At 42.8% G+C, this 21377-nt stretch overlaps 4 protein-coding genes across 4 annotated transcripts; 2 read left to right on the top strand and 2 right to left on the bottom strand.

Moving 5' to 3' along the window:
• The first annotated feature begins 4734 nt into the window (after positions 1 to 4734).
• Positions 4735 to 7243, top strand: BDBG_06319 (PHD finger domain-containing protein). The gene has a single exon (XM_002623425.2). The coding sequence runs from the start codon at positions 4871 to 4873 to the stop codon at positions 6707 to 6709; it is 1839 nt and encodes a 612-aa protein (XP_002623471.1). The 5' UTR covers positions 4735 to 4870; the 3' UTR covers positions 6710 to 7243.
• Positions 6767 to 9453, bottom strand: BDBG_06318 (DUF887 domain-containing protein). Its single transcript, XM_002623424.2, has 3 exons — positions 9431 to 9453; positions 8340 to 9240; positions 6767 to 8195 (listed from the first exon to the last, which is right to left on the bottom strand). The coding sequence occupies exons 2-3, from the start codon at positions 8817 to 8819 to the stop codon at positions 7539 to 7541; spliced, it is 1137 nt and encodes a 378-aa protein (XP_002623470.1). The 5' UTR covers positions 8820 to 9240; positions 9431 to 9453; the 3' UTR covers positions 6767 to 7538.
• BDBG_06317 (uncharacterized protein) lies at positions 9162 to 16378 on the bottom strand. Its single transcript, XM_002623423.2, has 3 exons — positions 15879 to 16378; positions 9265 to 15787; positions 9162 to 9185 (listed from the first exon to the last, which is right to left on the bottom strand). Exons 1-2 carry the CDS (start codon positions 16259 to 16261, stop codon positions 9835 to 9837), a joined length of 6336 nt encoding a protein of 2111 aa, XP_002623469.2. The 5' UTR covers positions 16262 to 16378; the 3' UTR covers positions 9162 to 9185; positions 9265 to 9834.
• A 148-nt stretch (positions 16379 to 16526) lies between these two features.
• BDBG_06316 (60S ribosomal protein L27) lies at positions 16527 to 20377 on the top strand. Its single transcript, XM_002623422.2, has 4 exons — positions 16527 to 16648; positions 16717 to 16772; positions 16985 to 17321; positions 17409 to 20377. Exons 1-4 carry the CDS (start codon positions 16642 to 16644, stop codon positions 17414 to 17416), a joined length of 408 nt encoding a protein of 135 aa, XP_002623468.1. The 5' UTR covers positions 16527 to 16641; the 3' UTR covers positions 17417 to 20377.
• Positions 20378 to 21377: the final 1000 nt, after the last annotated feature.

The following is a 21377-nucleotide window of genomic DNA, read 5'->3' as shown; positions in this document are numbered from 1 at the left end:
TGAAGAGATCAGATGACAACAATTTGAAGAGAAGATGATAATAAATGTAATTCTTGTATCTACTGTGATTAATAACATATATAATATGAAAGCCATGATAGACAGCAGTCTATACTACTATATAATGATAAAATCTTTAGTTGTAAGATATTATAACCTTCAGTGTATTTCTCTATTAAAATCTCAACTTCTCACAGAATTTAATGATTCAAAGAACATTTGTATCTGTTATATAATAAAGCTAACTATAGATGTGAGAGAACATTAATATGAAGATGTCTATATATATAAAGTTGATAATCTTAATTACAATCTTATGTTAGAACTTGTCTGACTATCTGAACAAGGCATCTTATTGAATACTTGAAACAGAAGCTTGATATTCCCTAACAATGATAGAGTTCATGAAGATGATATTTATAAGATTATGAATCTGATACAGATCTCTGTCAACATATACAAAATACTCTGAAAAAGAAGTTATTATCAAAATCACTGACAGAGTCACTGACAAGTTCACTGATAGCAGAATTATATATCAATCTATTTCATCAGTCTGATCAATATTAAAAAGGCTCTAGAAAAGTTATTTCATATTATAATAACAGATTCTCATACAAAACTCTCTCAATAATATTATGAATATCTAGATATCTTTTAACAAGATAATATTATAAATATATCTCTCTTATGAGATTCTGAAGTGAATCATAGTATCAAGTTAGAGAAAAAGAATAATAAGAATCTCAAACTGCTATGAGACTCTCTTTATAATATATCTCAAGATAAACTCCTTCTTCTTTGAAAGACACTCAATAATCTGTTGAATAAAGAATTTATACATATTAGTAACTCTTTCATCACAGCCTCTATTCTCTTTGCAAAGAAATCAGATAAAGAACTCTGATTCTGTGTGAACTACTGAGATCTGAATAGATTGATAAAGAAAGATTAATATCTCTTATCTCTTATCAATAAAACTTTAGCACAGATCAGATGAGCTTAATAGTTTATAAAACTAGATATTATTATCACATTTTATAAGATTTGTATTACTGAAGAAGATAAATAACTTACAGTATTCTGAACATATTATAATCTCTTTGAATAAATAATCACACTCTTTGAACTGACTAATATTCTCAGTACATTTCAGAAGTATATTAACTGAGTACTCTGAGATTTTCTTAATAAGTTTGTATCTACTTATCTAGATGATATTCTCATCTTCACTGATGAATTCAGAAAAGAATATCAAGAATATGTGTGAAAGATATTATAACAGCTATAAGAAGCAGAACTATTAATAGATATTAATAAGTGTGATTTTGAAGTCAAGAGTATCAAGTATCTGAGTTTTATTATAGAAGCTGATAAGAGAATTTGAATGAATTCTGAGAAAGTCTTTATCATTCTTGAATAAGAAGCTTCATATACTATGAAAGATGTATAAAGCTTCATCAAATTTACTAACTTCTATCAGTGATTTATATAAAACTTCTCAGATATCACAAGATCACTTACAGATCTCACTAAGAAAGACTCAGTATTTCAATAATCAGCAGACATCAAAGCTGTATTTATACAGATAAAGAAGATGTTTATTAATATCTCTCTACTGATAATATTTAATTCTGATTATAAGACAGTTATTGAAGCTGATTTCTCTGACTATATAATAGAAGAAGTGATATTGTAATATGATAATAAAGATATTCTATAATTATATATCTTTATATCTAAGAAACTGAGTCTCACTGAATACAATTATGAGATCTATGATAAGAAACTTCTTATAATTATATACTATTTAGAAGAATGAGACTCTGAACTTCAAAGTATCTCTGAATTTGAGATAGTTATAAATTATAAGAATCTTAAATACTTTATAACTATCTATAAACTTACTAAATGATAGATATGATAATCTGAGTTCTTAAGTTACTTTCATTTTATAATACACTACTGTTCTGACAGTCAGAACTCAATGACAGATACTCTCTTATAATAAGAGCAGAATATATTATTCAATGTAACAGATACTCACTGAATGAATCAAGAGCACTGACTCTTGAATTCAAAGATACTAGTTAATCAAGATAAAACAGCTCACAGCACTATATATACTTCTCTGACTAGAACTGTCACTGATATCTTAACTTCTTCTGAATCTACATTAGATAAGCTATAGTATATAACAGCTCAAACTGATGAACTTCTCTAAGTACTTACTGAAGCAGTATAATAAGAAGCACTCTGATTTCTCTCAGAATTATATATAAGAACTGACATCTTAGAATGTTCAATTAATGATAATAACACTCTATGATTCTGTGAATGATACTGAGTCTCTCACTCTGAACTCTTACACACTCAGATAATGCAAGAGATGTATAATTCATATATAACTGACTATTCAGATTATAAATAACTATATAGAATAATCTTCTAAGAGTTCTATTAATCTGAGATATTAAACAGTATCAGATACTTTATCTGAAACTGTAATTACTATTCTTCTATTATCTTATAAAAGTACTGTAGAAAAGATCTACTGAAATCACTTAATATTTTTAATAGAATCTGATAAGATATAGTAATTAACTTTACTATTAATCTATCTAAGAGTAAGAGTTATAGAAACATTCTAATTATTATGAACTGATTAAGTAAAGATGTAATATTGAAATCTTGTAATAAGATAAATACTGAATAAGTCACTGAAGCTTTTCTACAGAGTCTGTTCTATCAGATATATGAATTACTGAGATTTATAGTATCAGATTAAAACTGTCAGTTTATAAGCACTCTCTGAACTAGAATCTGTCAAGTTCTTAAGATTATATACTATCTATCAACTGTCTATTACTCTGAGACTGATAATATATCAGAACAGATAATTCAGACTGTAAAGAATTATCTTTATAAGTTCTATAATTACTTATAAGATAATTGATATGATCTTCTTCTATACACAGAGATTACTATTAACAGTTAAGATACTATTTTAACAGATATAAGTCTGTTCTTTCTTATACATAGATATCATATAAAAGTGTTGAATCTTCTAAAGATTACACAGTTCATACTGAATCTCTATAGTTCAATTTAGATCACTGATAATATAGTAATAAAGCTCTGAGATATTTATAATTGAGCAGAGATCTTTATAATAACTATGAAACAAGATTAAGAGAACTGAATCAATGTTTACTAAGACTCTGCAGAATAATATAAGATAGAAGATCTAATATAATTGAATCTTAAGAATATATAAATTATATATTCATTTCATATACTAGATTATCATTATATCAGATATAAAGTGATAGAAGTTCTAGATAGTTATAACTATTATCTTAATATATTATCAGAGATTTATAATGTATTTCATACAAGCTTACTCTGCTATATTATCACTGATCTGTTCTCTTCTCAGCTGATTTCTGACTGACAGTTATCAGACATTATAGAAGAAGATAATAAGCTTGAGTGAGAGATTGAGAATATTCTTAATAAGAGATTTCACAGCTGCAGCTGATAATATCTTGTGAAATAAGTCAGCTATAATCAACTGATCTGAACTCTGAGTTCTATATTATTTATAACAGCAGTTCTTGACTGATGAGAACTGCTTCTGAAAAGAGAGAGCTAATATGACAGACTGCACTTAATCAATTATATAAACTATTCTGTTACACTTCACAGATTTCAATCACTTCATTCTCAAATGTATACACTCTGATTCTCAGTCATTCTCAATTGCCAATTCTCAGCTACTATAAACATGCATATATTCTTCCACTCTGAAGCTTCACCGCGTACATCATCACATATGTGTATAAATATTCATCTCAATCACTGATTTCTCATACTTTTCTCTTTCTTTTCTTCTCTAACATTTTTATCTTTGTTAAATAAGATCTATTAATATAATACCAATCTATTCAGTGTAGACCTCTTACAACAGAATACTATAAAATTATTAAATATTATTAATATTATATTATTTAAACTTATTCTAGATATAATACTTCTATATCATACTTCTATATATATTACTTATAAGCTTGAAGTACTATTATCTAATTCATGATTTACTCTGCTATTTACAGATAACTTCATAATCTCTTCTGTAACTTTTATATATTATATAGTATCTATTTTCTCTGATTCTTTATTAATAGATATCTAAGTATAAAAATATAAATATAAAGTTCTTCTTCTATTACTCTGTAATGTAGACAAATCACTCATTAGTTAAAGAAGAGTTGAATAGAGAAATTGAAAAAAAAATGTATTATATTATATTATAGAGTTCTGCTATTTCAATTACTAATTAAGCAGATATACTTGAAATATGTAATATAAATGTAATAAAAGAATTCTTCTATTTAAGATGAACACATTCAATGCTTACACAGGTGTTTTTAAACAAAAGTAAGAATAAAAATTAAAAATAAAAATAATGTAATTCTTTGTAAAAATGTGCTATCTGGGCTATAACCTGTGGAATGGTTAATCTGTTGTATTCATGTGAGAAGAGCTAGCTATATATATATTACATATGAGATCACGTGTAGGCGGAGCGGTCGCTACGGCAACGCCACTGGGGCGGACGCTACAAGATTTGTGTGGGGTCAGCTGACCTACGCGAGGGGTCAGCTGACGTGTAGTCTCCGATGTGGCCATCCCATCCTTGGCTCTTGTTCTAGGCGTAGTAATCACCAACATGCGAAATTCCCTCTATCTGCAAATTGTAAAGGAGAGAATAATATAGTTATAGGTAGAAAAGAGTCTTCCATTGCATTTTTCAAGATATATTAGTAAGATCATATCCAGTATAGCTTCTCATGTTGCTATTATCGCCATGGCGTCGCCGGACCAATCCCAGCCCATTCCGTCCGTCCACCCTCAACCAGATCTACCTTCGCTTCAGGGAATCGGAGCGTCCACATCTACACCTGTATCAATTTCCACGACTGCTTCTCAGGTTTCTTCTGAGGCATTTGGCACGCCAGATTCTTCTGTAGGAGATTCTCCCGGCATCCCCAAACTTTCCGCTGCAACTGCGGAGCTTTTAGCCCGTGCAAATAGTAGTTGGACAAATCCACAAATCCGTGCGAGCGACAGCGCCAGCACCGTTATGAACAGCATCAATAGCGTCGGGGAGACTACATGTTCCATCCCCAGTGGATTGAGCGCTGGGCTGGTTGTTTCTAAACCTCTAGAAAACGGTGAAAATGATGAGAAGGAATGTGCAAAAGATGGATGGATGCTCCAATCCGACTCAGATCAGCCGAATGAGACATTGTCTTCTACGGATATCATGTTTCAACAGCAACCCCAACCACCTGCTACACCAAGCCAGATTGGTATTCACAATTCCCGAAAATCTAACGACAATGTTACCCCAACAGCGTCCAATCCAGCTGGTGCCAAAAGTACGCACCTGCGGAAAATTGCTCCACGTCCTGGTACCCCCTTTGCCACTCCAACATCCGGATCGAAACCGCAGAGGACGACGACGACAACAATACGTCGTCGCAAAAGTGGCCAGAAGGGATCCAAAAGGCGCAGAACGGGGAGGAACAATAGTATGGACGATGACGACGGGGTAATTAGAGCTGGTGATTCTAGCTTCGATGAGTCTTGCGATGAAGCTGCCTCGGTCACTACACAAACCAAGTCAGGTCGGCAAATTCATCGACCAACAGTGTTTTATCCCGCGCTAGCTGCTACAGGATCAGGATCACCCACGGGCGCCGATGTGTCATCTTCGTCACCAGCACGGAAGCGGAGGAGAGTCTATCGCAAGGGCAAAGAAATGAATGTAGTATGCAAACGTTGCGAGAGAGGCCATAGCCCTGCTGCTAATGTGATTGTGTTTTGCGATGACTGCAATCGCCCCTGGCACCAGTTTTGCCATGACCCTCCGATTGAGAAGGAGGTGATTACCGTGAAAGAGCTGAAGTGGTTCTGCAAAGAGTGTCGGCCTCCTGCTGACGCTTCGTCAGACGAGATGTCGGCCACGTCCAACGCCCAACAAGCCTCTATCAATAGGATAGATACTTCCAATTATCTACCTACTCTACCTTCAGAGACCAAAGTTGGTGGTGCACAGTTCTCCCTAGAACAGAAACGAGGATATTTATGCAGTCTTTCCCACTCTCACCTCGTTAACATTCTCCTAGATATTTCCAACTCTACGCCTGAGTTACCCATCTTCCCTGAAAACCTCCCAGACTTACCATCATCTACCTTACTCCAACCAACCGCACAAGTACCAACAATACAGTCGAGCATGAGTGAAAAACCACCACTGGTATCCGGCAGGTCCACCACCTCGGTTTCAACACTCGCTACCCAAAATTCCCTAACAACCCCTCAATCAACCGTCGCGGGCCACCAATACGTACAACCTACCATCACTGATCTCCCCTCCATCACAGAGGAAACTTTCTTACCCTCAAAGAACAACGACCTATCCAGCGACGACGACGACGACGAAGAATATATCTACATAGAAGATCACCGGTTATACCCTAAGGCTGGCAATGGTTTCCGCCTACCCCCCGATTCAGAGGATCTGGACATGCTCCTTGAAGATCCCGCATGCACTACCTTCAGTCACTCCTTCCATGGTCCGGCGAAGGCAAGGATGCTAGGAGCAAGTGGCTTACCGGTGGTTGTCAGTGGTGCTGCGTAAAGTTCTTTGATATCGGCCTTTCGCTAGCGACTATTTTTCATGATGCATTGTCGGGGTGGGAGTTTGAGGCTTACACATAGTTCTAATCTCATTTTTCCATGCTTGTGACTGTGAGGCGCTCGTTGGCTTTCTGGGAGGAAGCTGGTTTAAACTTGTACCAAGTTCTTTTATTCCCCTATCCTATGTAGCTTTTAGCTGTATACTTACCTATGAGTCGCTTATAAGGAAGTGAAGACTTCATTCATTTTCTCCTGAAACTGTTGGTACGAGTACTGATATGCCATTTACAGCTTCAAATATTCGTAGGTGTATATCTTAATGCAACTGATTCTAATTAAAATACTCCGCAGTGTAATGATAGTAGGGATCAACTTGGTTAGATAGAAATCTGGTATAGACAAAGAAAGAAAGAAAGAAAAAGAGATAAATAAATAGAGAGATACTCGCTTGGACCAAAGCTGAAATGGATAACCCGTAAGCATGGACATATACTAAAAATGAGTAATCAAAGACAAATAAAGTCATGAGAACTAGTCTTTCCATAACTGTACCACCTTGGTTCATTCATGCTCCGGAACGAAAGGGGAAAGAGGCACAAGTTTGAACGCGAATGGGAAAAAAGAATCTATGTGAAACTGGGTGGTGGGCCTCATTCATTATAAAAGAAAATAACAGGAACATCAGTAGAATATAGCAGCATCAGTATGACTGGTAGCTACCGTAGGTAGGCCAAAAGTGAGAGGAACGAGTGAGCTAAAAGAAAACGGGTGGAGGCGGGCGGGCGTGAATAAATCTCTGTTTTAGAGATGGGTATGCTTGAGAAACCAGTCTATGCTTTCCGCCTCCTGGCCGAAGGAGCAGGTGCAGTCGCAGTTGAGGCTCGTACTGTCATCTTCTCCCCATCGGAATACTCAAGCATACCTCCATTGTTGAAGAGTCTCTCTTGTTCTTCAAGCTTCGCAGCCGCTTCCAGCACGGCGTCACTGTTATCTGAGATTTCCCTCTTGATCTTGGCAATTTGTTCCTCCGCTTTCACCTTTGTCTCAGCGCCGGGCGCAGGTACCCTAAATCGCTTCATGACAGTCTCAATCATTTTCCCGAACCAGAAGAAATTTAAGGAGTTGAGGGTGAGGTTGCTGCTAAGGTATGTTATAACAAGCCAGAGGGGGATGCCATAAGCCATTGTCGTATCTGCGAATTTGGAAACTTCTGCACCTGCTGATACATGTCCATCCGGTGGGTTCCAGGTAGAGTTACCACGGGCTTGTGAATAAACTGTGAAGATGTCGACGAAGACCCGGAAGGACTGCCATGTGCCCCAGGCAAGGCGACAGCAGAAGAAAACCGACAGCAATGCCATCCCATTGTACCATTGCGCCTTACTGCCTGTCATGTTGACTTTGTCGAAAAACCAGTGGAAATTGAGGAATGGGCTAGAGAGCTCATAAAGGATGAAGGTTGGTGCGTAGTAGTTTACGAAAGGCCGCTAAATATGAAGAAACGAAGTGACAGTGATTAGTTGAAAATAGCATTAATACGAAGGGATCGGGCTATCGAATTATGAGGTACCCAACCAGAACAATTGGCATCTCGAAGCTCGGGGACCTATAGAAGAAAGAAGCCAACTTACGAATCCCAAGCTATACACCCACAACGCACTGACGGCATGAAACCAAAGCCCAATACCAAACACACCAATATACCGCGTGCTAACAATTAGATCCCAAATAAAATACCCCACTGCCATAGCCTGTATCAGACCGCAAGTACCAGAATAGCCCCAAACCCTCTCAGACGCGGTCATCGCCTGGCGCTCCTTGTCGGCATACATAACCCAAAGTGCGACAGCGTTAATAAGAGAGCTTTGTATGAGAGAGACGACATGAACATCCCAGTTCAGCTTCGTTCGACGGTTGAAGTGAGGGTAGAATTTGGGGAACAGGGCGTTCGAGAGAATGGGTGACACCACAGACTGGATGAGCTGGTAGAAGACGAAAAAGAAGATGACCTCATGGATGTGAAGGGTCATGGCATGGAGGCCCAACTTCTCTGCAACAGGCCGGAAGGCATCTTGCAACCATTGTGGTGGTGGTGGGATAGGATCCAGCATGGTGGCCTGCTTTGATTTCTCCTACACATACACTCGTTCTCCCCCTTTGTTGTCTCGTATAGGCAGTAGGACGTGCGGGTGAAGCACCTGTTGGGAGGCAGCCGTGAGGTGGTAATCTCCTGTTCAAAGGAAGGACAATATTAGATATCCATCGAGGCAGAACGGACAGAGACAGAAAAGAGCACAGTTAAATTCAAGGCATGCTGCCTGGTCGTGTGGAGGCTGAGGTCTGATGCCGGTGTCTGATGGTCAATGGCTGATGTTCGGCATTATTGGTATACCATACCAGTCTCGTGTTCCGGCAAGTCAGCGTATCTTTACCGCCACGCCTCGGCCGCGTGCGCTTTACCCAAAACAGCTGACAGCCTGCCAAGACATCCAGAATGTTGGGGAAGACATTATTAGCACGTTGGACACCCCGCTAGGATTATTTAGGTTAGCTTACTCTGAATCACATGATTTCCCGAAAACCTTGATTGAACTACCAGTTAAATCCACAGAAAGCTACAACTTTGGACTTGGGAATGCTATTTCCAAAGTTGTTATGCAAAGTGTGGGCAGAGATTATGTTATACGGTTGATGAAGTATCAAAAAAAACCTGAATACATACCTAACCTAGTTCGCATGCTTATGTAACAACAATCAGAATGTCGTCCTAAAACTAGTAATAATCGTCTACGCTAGGGAATGAAACATGTCAACCGAAAAACAGGGGAAAGCAGGGGAAGAGGGAAAATAAAAGCAAGAAAATGAAACCCAAGGCAAAAGAAAACTCCCACCATTTGTTAATTGTCCATCAATTCGTCACAAAACATAGTCACCTGTAGGTAGGCGACGTTCATATCCACAATTTCCACGTAACTGAACGCTATCAGACTTGCAAAACCCAAAAGAGAAAGAAAAAGAAAAAGCTTGAAAAAGAGAGATTCAGACAAAAGGAAGAACAAGAAAAGAAAACGCCATAATAACCGTTAAATAAAAGAGAGGATGGGCAAAATACTTATGTTTTGCCTATCAATCACACTCGCCATAAATCGATTCCTGGCGAAACTCAAACTCCTTTTCGTTGACCACACTAGGCAAATCCGTTCCCAGGCCACTGTCACTAGCCTGTGCATAGACTACCATGCCACCGGGGTCCACGGAACTTTCATCGTCACGGGGTTGCGATTCTAGAGGTTCTGTGCTTGCGACGCTCTTGGTGCCTAACCCTCGGAGGCCATCACCGTCTTCACCTAGGCTTTGGTCGTCTTCGCTTCCACTTTCACTCTCTTCAACCCAAGTTCCCGGCTCTGCAGCCACCAAACCGTTGGTGGAGCTGCTGTAACTCGACTGGCGATCTGTAGTTGAGAGTGTACTACCAGTCGCATAGGACATGCTATCCGTGCAAGTTCCAGTGTAGCTAGTTCTCCTTTCTGTTCCAGTATCGCTTTCATCATCGCCACATTCCTCGTCTTCCTCCTTGACCACTTCATTTTCTTTGTTGGCGGTGAAGCCTCGACTATCCCACGAAGGTTTACGTATGGGATAGCTTGACTTGACTGAATGACTTCGCTTCAGGTTGGTTAATCGACCCCTTGCCGCAGGGAGCATTTGCCGATCCATTGACTTTTGATTGCCAGTGACGTTGCTGAGGCTGAGAATTCTTCTCTCCTGCTTTGTGTTCGATGGCGCTGTGGATCCCGCGTTTGTTTTCAAAGGGTTCCGTCGCCGCTTGAGAGCCATGCCGACGCCACTGGTGAGAACGCTACTCGGATTTGTGGCGCTTGCAACACTTCCGCGCGTCACGGTGCTGGCTGAGCTGGGAACGCGCTTCAGATTCATAGCTTGAGTGCTACCAGGTCGACTGATGAGGAGGCTTCTGGCATGATCAAGAACACCTTCGACAATTCTCCGTTCCAATCCCTCTGCGCGCTCCTCCATGAGCTGCATCTCTTCTCTCCGGATGCGCAACGCAGTTTCCAGCCCTGCCACCTCTTTATGGAGCTTCATGTTCTGTTTACCAAGCATTTCCTTCTCTTCTTTCAGTGCCTGGACCATAAGGAAAAGGGACTCCTTTTCTTCATTCAGCTCGACAACATCTGCCTCTACCCTCTCTTTCTGTGCCAGCCTCTTCTCGAGTGCGATGGCCACTTCTTCAGCCTCCTTATTCTTTCTCTCGCAATCTTGGATCAACAAGGCTGATTGGGCCAGCATCATTTCACGCAGCTCATTGGCCGCAGACGTAATCTGATCTTGGATTTTGTCAAGCTTTTCAATCTGGGACATCGATTTATCACTAGAGGCATGGTCAAGGAGAGAATTTAATTTGCCCTGCAATTCTGTGTCGTCGTACTTTTCGGGCACGACAATCTCCCGAGGTTCTGGTGGAGGAGGTGGTGGGGGAAGAGCTGGTAATAAAGGAGGAATGGCTGATGGGATTGCTGAGACATTTAATTTAAGTTCCTCGCTAGTCTTCTGCGAGTGTTCATAGTGTTGGCCGACAATGGACAATATATCATTGATAGTGCTAAGGATTTCAGGATGTGAGTTCGCGAGTTGACTTTCCAGTCGATCTGTTGCTTCAAGCGCCCGTGCAAACTCTCCTTTGAGATGGTCGTGCTGCGACTGGACGTCGGCGCGGAGGTCATCCACCTTCGAGAAGGATTGATCGACACGATCGAAAAAGGTCTTTGCATCGTCGCTCATCCTCTCACAAGCCTGGGTTACGCTATCTCCCATACCACCGATAACGAGCTTGAGATCTTCCGCGATGTTTTTGGTGCTTGTCAAGGTATCCAGACTTTGGACATCTCGCTCCTCGATAGCCGTGAATTTCGAATCCACCAGCATCTGTGCGTCCTCATACTTAGACAAAAGTTCGGAAAACTTCTCGTCGATTTTCGTCCCAAGGTCCAATACGATGGCTGCGCGGGCTTCTTCTTGTTTCGTCGACATAGCAGTCTCTCTTTCAGCCGTTTCCATCTTCTCAGCCTCGCGATCACCATGGGAGCGGTCGAATTCGCGAGTGATGAGGTCACTAAGTTCCTTGAGGCTTTCAGCGGTAGCGAATGACTCTGACGAATCACTTAATGCCTCCAGAATTGTCTTCATGTCGACAAGTCCTTCCTCGCTATTAGTAAGTTTGCTCTTGAGTTCATCTTTCAAGTCAATGATTAGCTGCTTAGCTTCGTCAATTTTTTCCGCCAGTCCACCGTGTTCGATCTTTCGGGACTCAAACGCCTGAGCCGTGAGGTCGTTTTCCACCTCCACCTTTTCCTTGAACTCAGTTACCATGTGGTAAACGGCACCAATGTCGTCTTTTGTCGGAAGAGTTTCTATATCTGGAAGAACAAAGTCCTCAAGTTGGGATTTGATTCCAAGTAGCATAGCCTCCAGGGTGCGGACATCCTCTTTGAGGACCTTCTCGGAGGCGTCTTCAGGCGGCGCAGAGTTCGTTTTCATCTCTTCCACAGCAACCCAGATATCCTTTACGATGGTTTCAAGATTCTCCAGTTCTGATTTCGACGCACCGTGTGTCTCCACGTGAGCAGCGAAACCATCCAAGATGTCCTTGGTCTCCTTTGTGAGTGCTTCCAACGCATCTGCTCGCTCTGTCGTCATCCCATGCGAGCCACCTGTCTCTGCCAGTTCGTCGACCTTCGCTTTCATGTTTACGAGCAGAGTTTCGATTGCGTCAGTATCTTCCTTTTTAGCGGCATTTTCGTCCACCACGGCGGCGGGCGGTTCACGACTGGCAACTTCAACCACAAGTTCTTGTACTTCTTTAATCGAGTTAAGGACATCGATGAGGTCATCTTTTTTCACAATGTTGGCTTCATTTTCCGAGTCCGCTGGCCGAGGTTCAATCGCTTCGACTTTGATCTGGAGCTGCGTAACGAGAACTTTCAAACTTTCAATATCACTTCCGATTGAGGATTCACTCGCAAGCATAACCTCTTGCCCGCGTATGGTCTGGGTCTCTTCGGCTTCTTTCTGGTCATGGCGGAGCTGTTCAATTTCAGCCCTAACGCCAGCTAAGCCATCTCTTAGCGAATCGAGAAACTCCTCACTGGTATCCGCTGGTCTATTCATAATCTTTTCCAAATCTGAGCGGAGGATATCAATTCCGTCGTGGAAGGCGTCAAGGAGTTCCCCAGTGTTGGAAATAACGCTCTCATTTCCGTCTTTCCTCCTGCTATTCTCGTCCTGAATTGCCTCAAAGCTCTCCCGGAGAATGGACACCAGCTCATCCCTTTCAAGGGAAGAATTCGGCTTCATAATCATGAGAGTCAAGGTTTCGCGCAGATGCTCAAACTCCTCTTTAACCATTTGGGAAATTTCTGAGCCGTTATCCTTTGACCTATCACCTTCTGCAATGTCGCGAATAGCGTCCAGAATTTCGTCCTTCTCACTTGAAACGCTGTTTCGAATCAGCAGGTTGCTCATTGTTTGCCGGAGATGTTCAAACTCTTTTTCCATCGCATCGAGTAGTTCGACTGTATTAGAATGGCCCCCATCAGATACTCGAGCAGCTTCGGCAATGGACTTTTCAAGGTCCGATTGCAACAAGTGGAATCCATCCTTAACAGTATGGATAATCTCATCTTTCCCGGTCACATCTGAAGCACGATCTACATAGGATTCGATTTCGCCTCTAAGAGCCTCGAGTCCGTCCTTGATAGCATCCAGCACCTGTTCCGTATCCCTTCCGTTGGTGGCAGAATACTGTTTAAATTCATCCTTCATCTCACCTAGCAAGGAATGCAGCTGGTCCAAGAACTGATCGCTGACGTTGTTGTGCAACAGCCCAGAAACCTCATCGATCCCGGCCTTTACGGCTTCTGTGATATCGTCCCGGTTGAATTCAATCTCTTTAGAAAAATTGTCTCGCGTAGCTAATCCCTCTTTGACAGCATTTAAGACATCATCGCGGTTGATAGCAGCTTCTCTATCCAGCACGGCAGGGGGAACTGGCCACTCAAAACTTTCCAAGCAATCTCTTATTGTTGCGGTTATTTCCTCCCGTGTTATGGCTCCATCAGGCTCCATAAGCGGCAGCGTAAAGTTTTCCAAACCCTGTTGGACAGCTTCAAGAACTTCGCTGTAGGTGATGTCTGGCTCAGCTGGCTCTTTCGGGGGCTGGTATGCTTTCAAGCCTTCAGTCAAACATTCTAAAATTTCATCCCTCTCAAGGCCAAAGTTTTGAAGTTCAATCTCAGGTTTGTACGTCTCCCAAGCCTCCCGGACGGCTTCGAGGATTTCTTCCCGTTCCAAGACTGATCCGGTTATCTGGGGAGGAGCAGGCTCCGGTAGAGGGTGGTCTTCGAGCGCTTTCTTTACAGCCATATACACTTCTTGGCCGTCGACCACGCGAGGTATTCTCGAAGATAACTGGCGTTGAGTGTCACTTATAATCTGTTCCATATGTACCCTCAGGTCGGCTAGAGCACCATTTACAATGTGTGCGACTTCCTCTGCCCTGGCACCTGGTGGTATTTCCTGCTCCGATGCCCTTCCCGCGTCGGCTTCCTCTAACTTCCGCGCGATCTCCCTTCCCATCCCCAAAACCTCGCCACGTAGTTCTCGTACGAGCGCCTTGACCTCGTTGGTCAAACCACCACCGTCGGCAACACTGCTTTTGACCTTTTTCAGGATGGTCAGGATCTCTTCGGAAAGAGCATCAGTGGCTTGGGTCGGGGAGCCATTTTCCAAGCTCTGGTTTTGGTTTTGGATAGGGGTCTCTGTCTCTGCGTTACGGCTCAACGGCCCTGACCGTGGTGTTTCATAACCAAGCTCCAGGGATGGGGAATTTTGACTGTCAGGAACATGCCTTGCACGGACAAGAGCGTGGTTGTTGGAGTTTTGTTTGACTAGATTGAGGATCTCTTCTAGCATTTGGGACATGGCGTTGTCAGAATTCTGGCCTCCGCTGGGTCTAGATTTTACTTCGTCCATCAGCTTTAGCAACTTCTCCTGACCCTCTTTTGTGGCCATCTCGCGCAAGACCTTCTCCAGCAAAGCGATGCTTGCAGAGCCATCCGTCGAAATAGAAGGGGAGGCAGCTAACTCCCTTTCTATAGCGGCTGCGAAGCTACTAGGGCTTTGCATCCGAGGGATTGTGTAGCTTTTCCTCGAGCAGGGAGACGTCGCATCATGGGCCTTGCTATCAAGCATAAATCCGCTCGAACCGGAATGGATGTATGAGGCGGTAGACCTGGAAGTCTCGTTCTCCAGTAACTTGCCAGTTAGGTTTGTTGCCAGGTCCTTGAGGCTTCGGCGTATATCTTCATCCCGCGCATTTGTCGCAGCTTTGAGACTGACTAGATCGGTGGCATTATCTTTACTGCGCCTGCTCAACTGTGCCATTTCTTGCTGCAAGGCCGTTGCGATAGAGGTTAAACTCGAAATTTGGGCAGATAATGAACCCAAATCTTGAGGCTGTTGCGGTGAAGTGTTGTTGCTAGCGCCCCTGGTAGGAGATTCTATCTCAATTGGGAGATGCATATTCTGCAAGGCAAGCATTGTAGCAGAAGGGGGAGTGTTCTCTCCAAGGATAGGTTTAGAGAGATAACGGCTGGACGCTCGAAAATTGGAAGGGTCCTTCCCGGCGGAAGTGGGTGTCTTTACTCGAGTGGGGCTTTTCTCTCGCGTTCGTCCCCCGTCAGCATCAAATGGACTTGCCCTGGGGTTTCGATCAGGGGAGCGCCGTTCTGTATATGTTGTAAGCTCGCGGCTGTTCGTTGCTGGCTGAAGTGATTGTATGCGCTTATGGAATTGTCCTTTGACCAGGGACTTCTCTGGCGATGACTTCAGTGGCATGGGATTAACTGTGTAAGAGCTTGGAACATTTTCATTGCTTCTCTCTGATAATGCAGCGGCAACTGCCTGTATAGATGCGGAAGCATTTGGCCGGGTTGTGGGACTACCCGGGCCTGGGTTTAAGGGAAGTGGAGGCGGAGCTCGTTCTGGGTCTGCACTATCCCACCTATGGTTCCGCAAAACGAAATGAAATTAGCTCCTTTCTTCAGTTTGAGGTATATACAATGGAATAAACATGTCGATATATGATAACGTACATTGGGATAGCTGGCCGGTTGGACATCTCTGAGAAAGAGTGCCGGTCCTTCAAAACAAGCTCTCGATCGCGAGGCGGTTCCATATCAATTTGTTTCATAATCAATTCGTCTTGTTGTAAACAATAACGCCGAAATCCAGTTTTTTCTTTAAAATCGAGAGAGCACACGTTTATCTCTATTGTGTGAACAGGTGTAGCGGTTGTTTTATGCCACAAAGAGCATTGTTGCAGCGTACAGAAGAAGTAGTAGTCAGGGGTGTCTTGAGTTAGATGGGAGAGGTTTCGTAAAGAGAAAAACAGTACATAAACAATAAACAAGCAGTGTGCAAACGAGAAATAAGCAGGAACAGGCAAATAATTCAAAAAAGGTGAGGCAGAAGTCATGGGTAGAGGGCGGGTGGTTGTTTGTGTAGGTGAAGCAGCGACACTGTGGAGGGATATAGTTTGATATAGGCCAGTGCTTGGCGGCTGCCAATGTAAACAAACAAATTCCAAGGTTACCGGGACACCAAGCCAGCTGCAGTGCCAAGACACAAGCAACGATGTGAGTTTGTTCACGTGATATAAACCTTCCCAATGGGGAAACTTGCCGTACACGGTTAGGTGTCTTTGGTCGGTAAGCGGGCCAATCAGCTCCGAGCACACAAATTCCTCCTCCCGCTCAACCTCGAGAAAAAAGAGAGCGGAGGATCACGACAGACTACCGACTCAGCACACCAACACCACCCGTCGACCTCGCTCACGACCGCCAGGACTTTTGAAAAATGAAGTGTACGTTTGCTCCGTCTGCCATGGTTTAGGAGGTATCTTTTTTTTTTTTGCTGACAATGCGAAAACAGTCATGAAAGTGGGCCGTGTGGCCATCATCACACGAGGACGTTATGCCGGCAAGAAGGTACGAAGAAATTCTCTCACCTTGGTGCTTTAAGGATATAGCTGCTGTGGGACTATTTGGCGGGAATTTGAAAAAAATAATGAAGGAGAATCGCGGGCAAGACTGCGTGTTTTTATACGGATATCAAATCGCAGAGATAAAGGATGCGCTCATCCAATAATATCCCGGTCAACCACAAACTGACAATTTCATCGTCTTTCCGCCATTTTCAGGTCGTAATCATTCAGCCATACGATGCCGGCACAAAAGCCCACCCATTCCCCTACGCCCTCGTTGCCGGTATTGAGCGATATCCCTCGAAAGTGACCCGCCGGATGGGAGCTAAGAAGGTCGCGAAGCGAAGCAAGGTCAAGCCGTTCATCAAGACCATCAACTACAACCATCTCATGCCCACCCGCTACACGCTCGAGCTCGAGGGACTCAAGGGTGCTATCACAAATGATACATTCAAGGAGGTGTCGCAACGGGAGGAGGCTAAGAAAGTCGTCAAGAAGTCTTTGGAGGAACGGTACACCAGTGGAAAGAACAGATGGTTCTTCACCCCTTTGAGTACGTATAACCCCACAGGGTGACTCTTTTAATCATAAGGGATCATCACATTGTCAGGGGAAATTGACTAATCGATCAACCTTCCAGGATTCTAAATGGGAGTTTTTCTTTTTGCTTGGGATGGGTTCTTCTTGTCATGAAAGTTTCTGCGTTATGCATAGATACACCATAGCAAAATAATGGAGCACTGCATAGCAGATTCAAAACAACACACAGAAAACTCAAGGATCTCTTGAGAACAAAAACAAAAACTATGCAAATGATATTTTATGATATACCTTCTTATTTTACTTTTACGTGATATTCTCTTATCATTCCAATGGTAAGGTAAACATTCTTCTAATATCAAACGGAGCAGAGTTGCTTGCCTCAAATTTCATTCCTACAGCACCATTTCCATTGGTGCGTTAAAACCATTGTCCACCAGCTCGTTATATCGGCTTCTCAGCCAATGGTTTGCAATGCACCACTCTAGCGCCTACCACCTTAACAACTATTGCGTGTGGACAGGTAACCGGTATCAGTCGAGCAGGAGGACCGCATCTACGAAATGTGCTATCTCCCAAATGGACTCGTGAACTTGCGACTCTAGATGGAAACGGCTTTCATCTGAAACCCAAATCCGACGCCCGGCAATATTTTGTGTCCTGCCGACTGCCTAGATGCATATAGGTGGCTAGCTACCTCCGGTATCCCGGCTATCCCCTCAATGGTTGCAGTTTGGTCTCTGGCTCAAGGCCAAATATATATTACGGCTGTAGGGCTTCTAGTGAAGCATTGCGCTTCTATTACTCGAGCCGTTGACAGGAGCTTGAGGTAGATCAATGAAGATAAAGTCGCTTCCAACGCCTAAATATAGCAAGCTGCAAATGGCTAAACCGTCACCTTCGGAAACAAGTTGTGCCTCTGTCCTTGGTCCATATTCATGGCGTCATATGAGAAAAGTGAGCGCTCTGCGTAACTCTACCCCATGCAGGATACCAAACTGAGAAGCAATCTACGCACGCCTCGACTCAGGATATTGATAATTCGCATTTATAATATGATCTGAAGATCGGCAACATCCCATGACGCTGACGACTTCACTCTGGAAATAATTGGGAGGCGAATTCTTGGGATAGTCATGTCTATCTCTTCTATATTTGTAGCGAGCGGCAAATAAAACCATATCAGCGCCAGTAGAACCTCGGATTTCATCGGTGAGAGGACATAAAAATCAATGAATACCGGGGAAGCATCTAAGCGCCACCCATTTCCCACCGTTCCAATCCCCGTATTGCCGGGATATATTGCATTACGTTTAACCTCCCTCCTACCTCCTAGTGCCCATTTGCTTGGTATCCGGCTGATGTCACAGGCAGTAATAGCCGATAGCGTACTTTTCCCACGTGCGACCCATGCCTCTCAAAAATGCAAACCTGGGAAATGCCCGCTCCTCAACATTTAGATTGGGCAATTGCACAGTGGTCACATCAGTGCAACGGGAGGCTGGTTCAACGACGCCCGAAGTTGGTTAGATCGTGTCTATCATCGAACCTCTTCATCCCGTCCCCAATGTTGGGAGGAAGCCAGGGCCGAAGATCTAAAATCTTCCCACCCTCAGCCTCAGGAGAAGATCAAACAAAGCCATGAATATGCCTTTCATTAGGTACTGCCTCCAATGTGATGTGGGATGAATTGGTCTGAAGATAACTCTGACTACTTACCTTTGCCCTGCCCCATTCTCCCCGAAACGGTCGAGCCTGGGAAATGGCTTACCTGAACAAGCAGCGGGAAAGAGGAATTTCCCAGCCTCAATGATCAATATTTGTCACTATCCCTATTGATACTCCCATCAAAATGCACCAGGACATTCGTCACAGATAGAGTGCACCGCCACATAGCCACAACTTTGTTTTCACGTATTGATTTCGGCACGGACCACATGTGGCTTAGCCAGTTTAATAGCCAATCCTATCCATGGATCTGAAAAAAGCTTGGCATGTCCAATTTTTTTTAAGGTAAGAGCGCTAGACTTCAATAGGAATAATGATTTTTTCTTAGCGTCGCTCTCGCCGATTGTTAGCCGAGGAATCTGAATTTTTTCTATGCACTTGTATCCCCGGCCCACAACCAGCTAATATAATAGTAAATAGCTACTAGCTACATATGGGCCAGAAGCCTGACAGCATGCCGTGGATAGAAAGTTGAGTACCAGTTTCTCATTTGATATTTAGATGATCTTTATGATTTCAAACCCCTAAGCTAGCTGAACAAGCTAGTAGCTCTTCAACGATTGACTTCTTTTTTTAACGTTAAGCATGAGTTGAATCAACCTCCCATCATCTTAAATCCATCTACTACTACCTCTAGACCGAATGGCGTAATTGGCTATGAAGTAGTCGCAATGATGCTGCAAGGGGTGGAAAAGAGCCCACCCAAGCGATCTTGGCGATGAGTTCCGATTTTATACTTTTACCTTCAGCTGGGACGATTTCGCAAACTGCACATATGGATAAGCTCCATCACATGCATGGGTGTGCATATTGTGCAGATCCTCATGCTATCATGTGTGGCAAAGACAGTTCATCCAACCTGATGCTTGTAACAGAAGTTTGAGCTTGAGTTTGAGGGGGGAATTGAATTTCTGAGGGGACTCTCAGCCCAAGGAAAAGCATTGCTTTTAGTGAAGAAGGGTATAAATATGCTATATTATGAGATGGGATTTTGACTTGTTGAATATATCACCATGAATAACACACCTTGTAAATGCATAAATTACAGATTGAGTATAAGTTGTGAAGTGATGGTTCAAGCAGCTGAGAGAAGAAAAGATTGAGATATGATGAGTGCGATTTGGGCCTGGTCAATGTGAAAGAAGTGTCCTTTTTAGAGGGGCTAGATTTAGCCTTAGCTAGCTGTGAAAGAATCTGCGTCTCATCCTGGGTTCATCTAGCCAATTCTGCTGTGGAGATCTTGAGACCAACAAGCCGACGTTGCTTTCTATCTTGTGCCAGCCAGTTTGCGGCAGACCCGCTGGACTCAAGTTTATGAGCGATAACATACACAATGTTCAGGAACATAATACTCTCAGTGCTCAACTTCCTCCATGAATGTGTACTTGACTTCGGTGCCAATGGTCGGATTCTGTGAAATGCATTGCTAGTTTGATTGGCTATGATACTAATACGAGATAGCTCGGGTTAATCAATATTGGTTCTGATAGATTTGATCCGGAGACGCTGAGGGTATCAAGAGCATCAGTGATTTTGGTTTCGGTAACCAGATCCAACTCAACAAACCCAATGCCGCGCCTAATGTCAAGCAATGTGTATGCAGTAGTCTTAGCTACTACTGAGAACGAAGCTCTTCAGTTTCAAGCAATTGCTGTATTGCATCATTGTAAACGGACCAGCAGACTCTGCCTGAACTGTAGGTGGCTTTGATCATATAAGTGCGAGGGCGAAAATGAAAACAAGAACAGCTTGAAGGGGAAAAATGAACAGGACGAACGTAATCCGTAGCTTTGAGCTCTCCAAGTGGCCCCGAAACGCCCTGACCATAGCTTGTGGCAACATTAACATCAACCGGAATCGCAACTAATTAGTAATGTTGTCAGTAAGGTCCGATCAATTTTAGCGCATCGTGCAGCTGTGGCGAAGATATACACGACCCCATAAATATACCTAATCATTTCGTGAAGGTTTTCGCTTGCGAATTCCCTATTCCTCTCCAGCTAAGAATGTGAACCGAGGAAGCGCCCGGAAAGTCAATTGATTGGCTACTTGCCTGACTTTTTGGACTCTGAAATTGTTTTGGGCCTTCAGACGCTGATCGGCCAAATGTAGTCACCTGTGGGTCAAGTAAATAAAACCAATTAACGAAAATTAGGATCAATTCTATCAAACTATCTTCTTCATCCCGTCCAGCAGTTAATAAAACGAGAAGTTTGAGAAGGAGGAGAAAAAAAAAAAAAAAAAAAAAAAAAAAAAAAAAGGACCGATATAGAAAGATCTCCGCGCTAAATGACCCAAATAAAATCAAAGGAAAGAAACAAGTTTTTGGATCCTCGCCACC

The sequence above is a fragment of the Blastomyces gilchristii genome (genome assembly GCF_000003855.2).
Source record: "Blastomyces gilchristii SLH14081 genomic scaffold supercont1.13, whole genome shotgun sequence".
Taxonomy (NCBI): domain Eukaryota; kingdom Fungi; phylum Ascomycota; class Eurotiomycetes; order Onygenales; family Ajellomycetaceae; genus Blastomyces; species Blastomyces gilchristii.
This window is presented reverse-complemented; position numbering and strand designations above follow the sequence as displayed.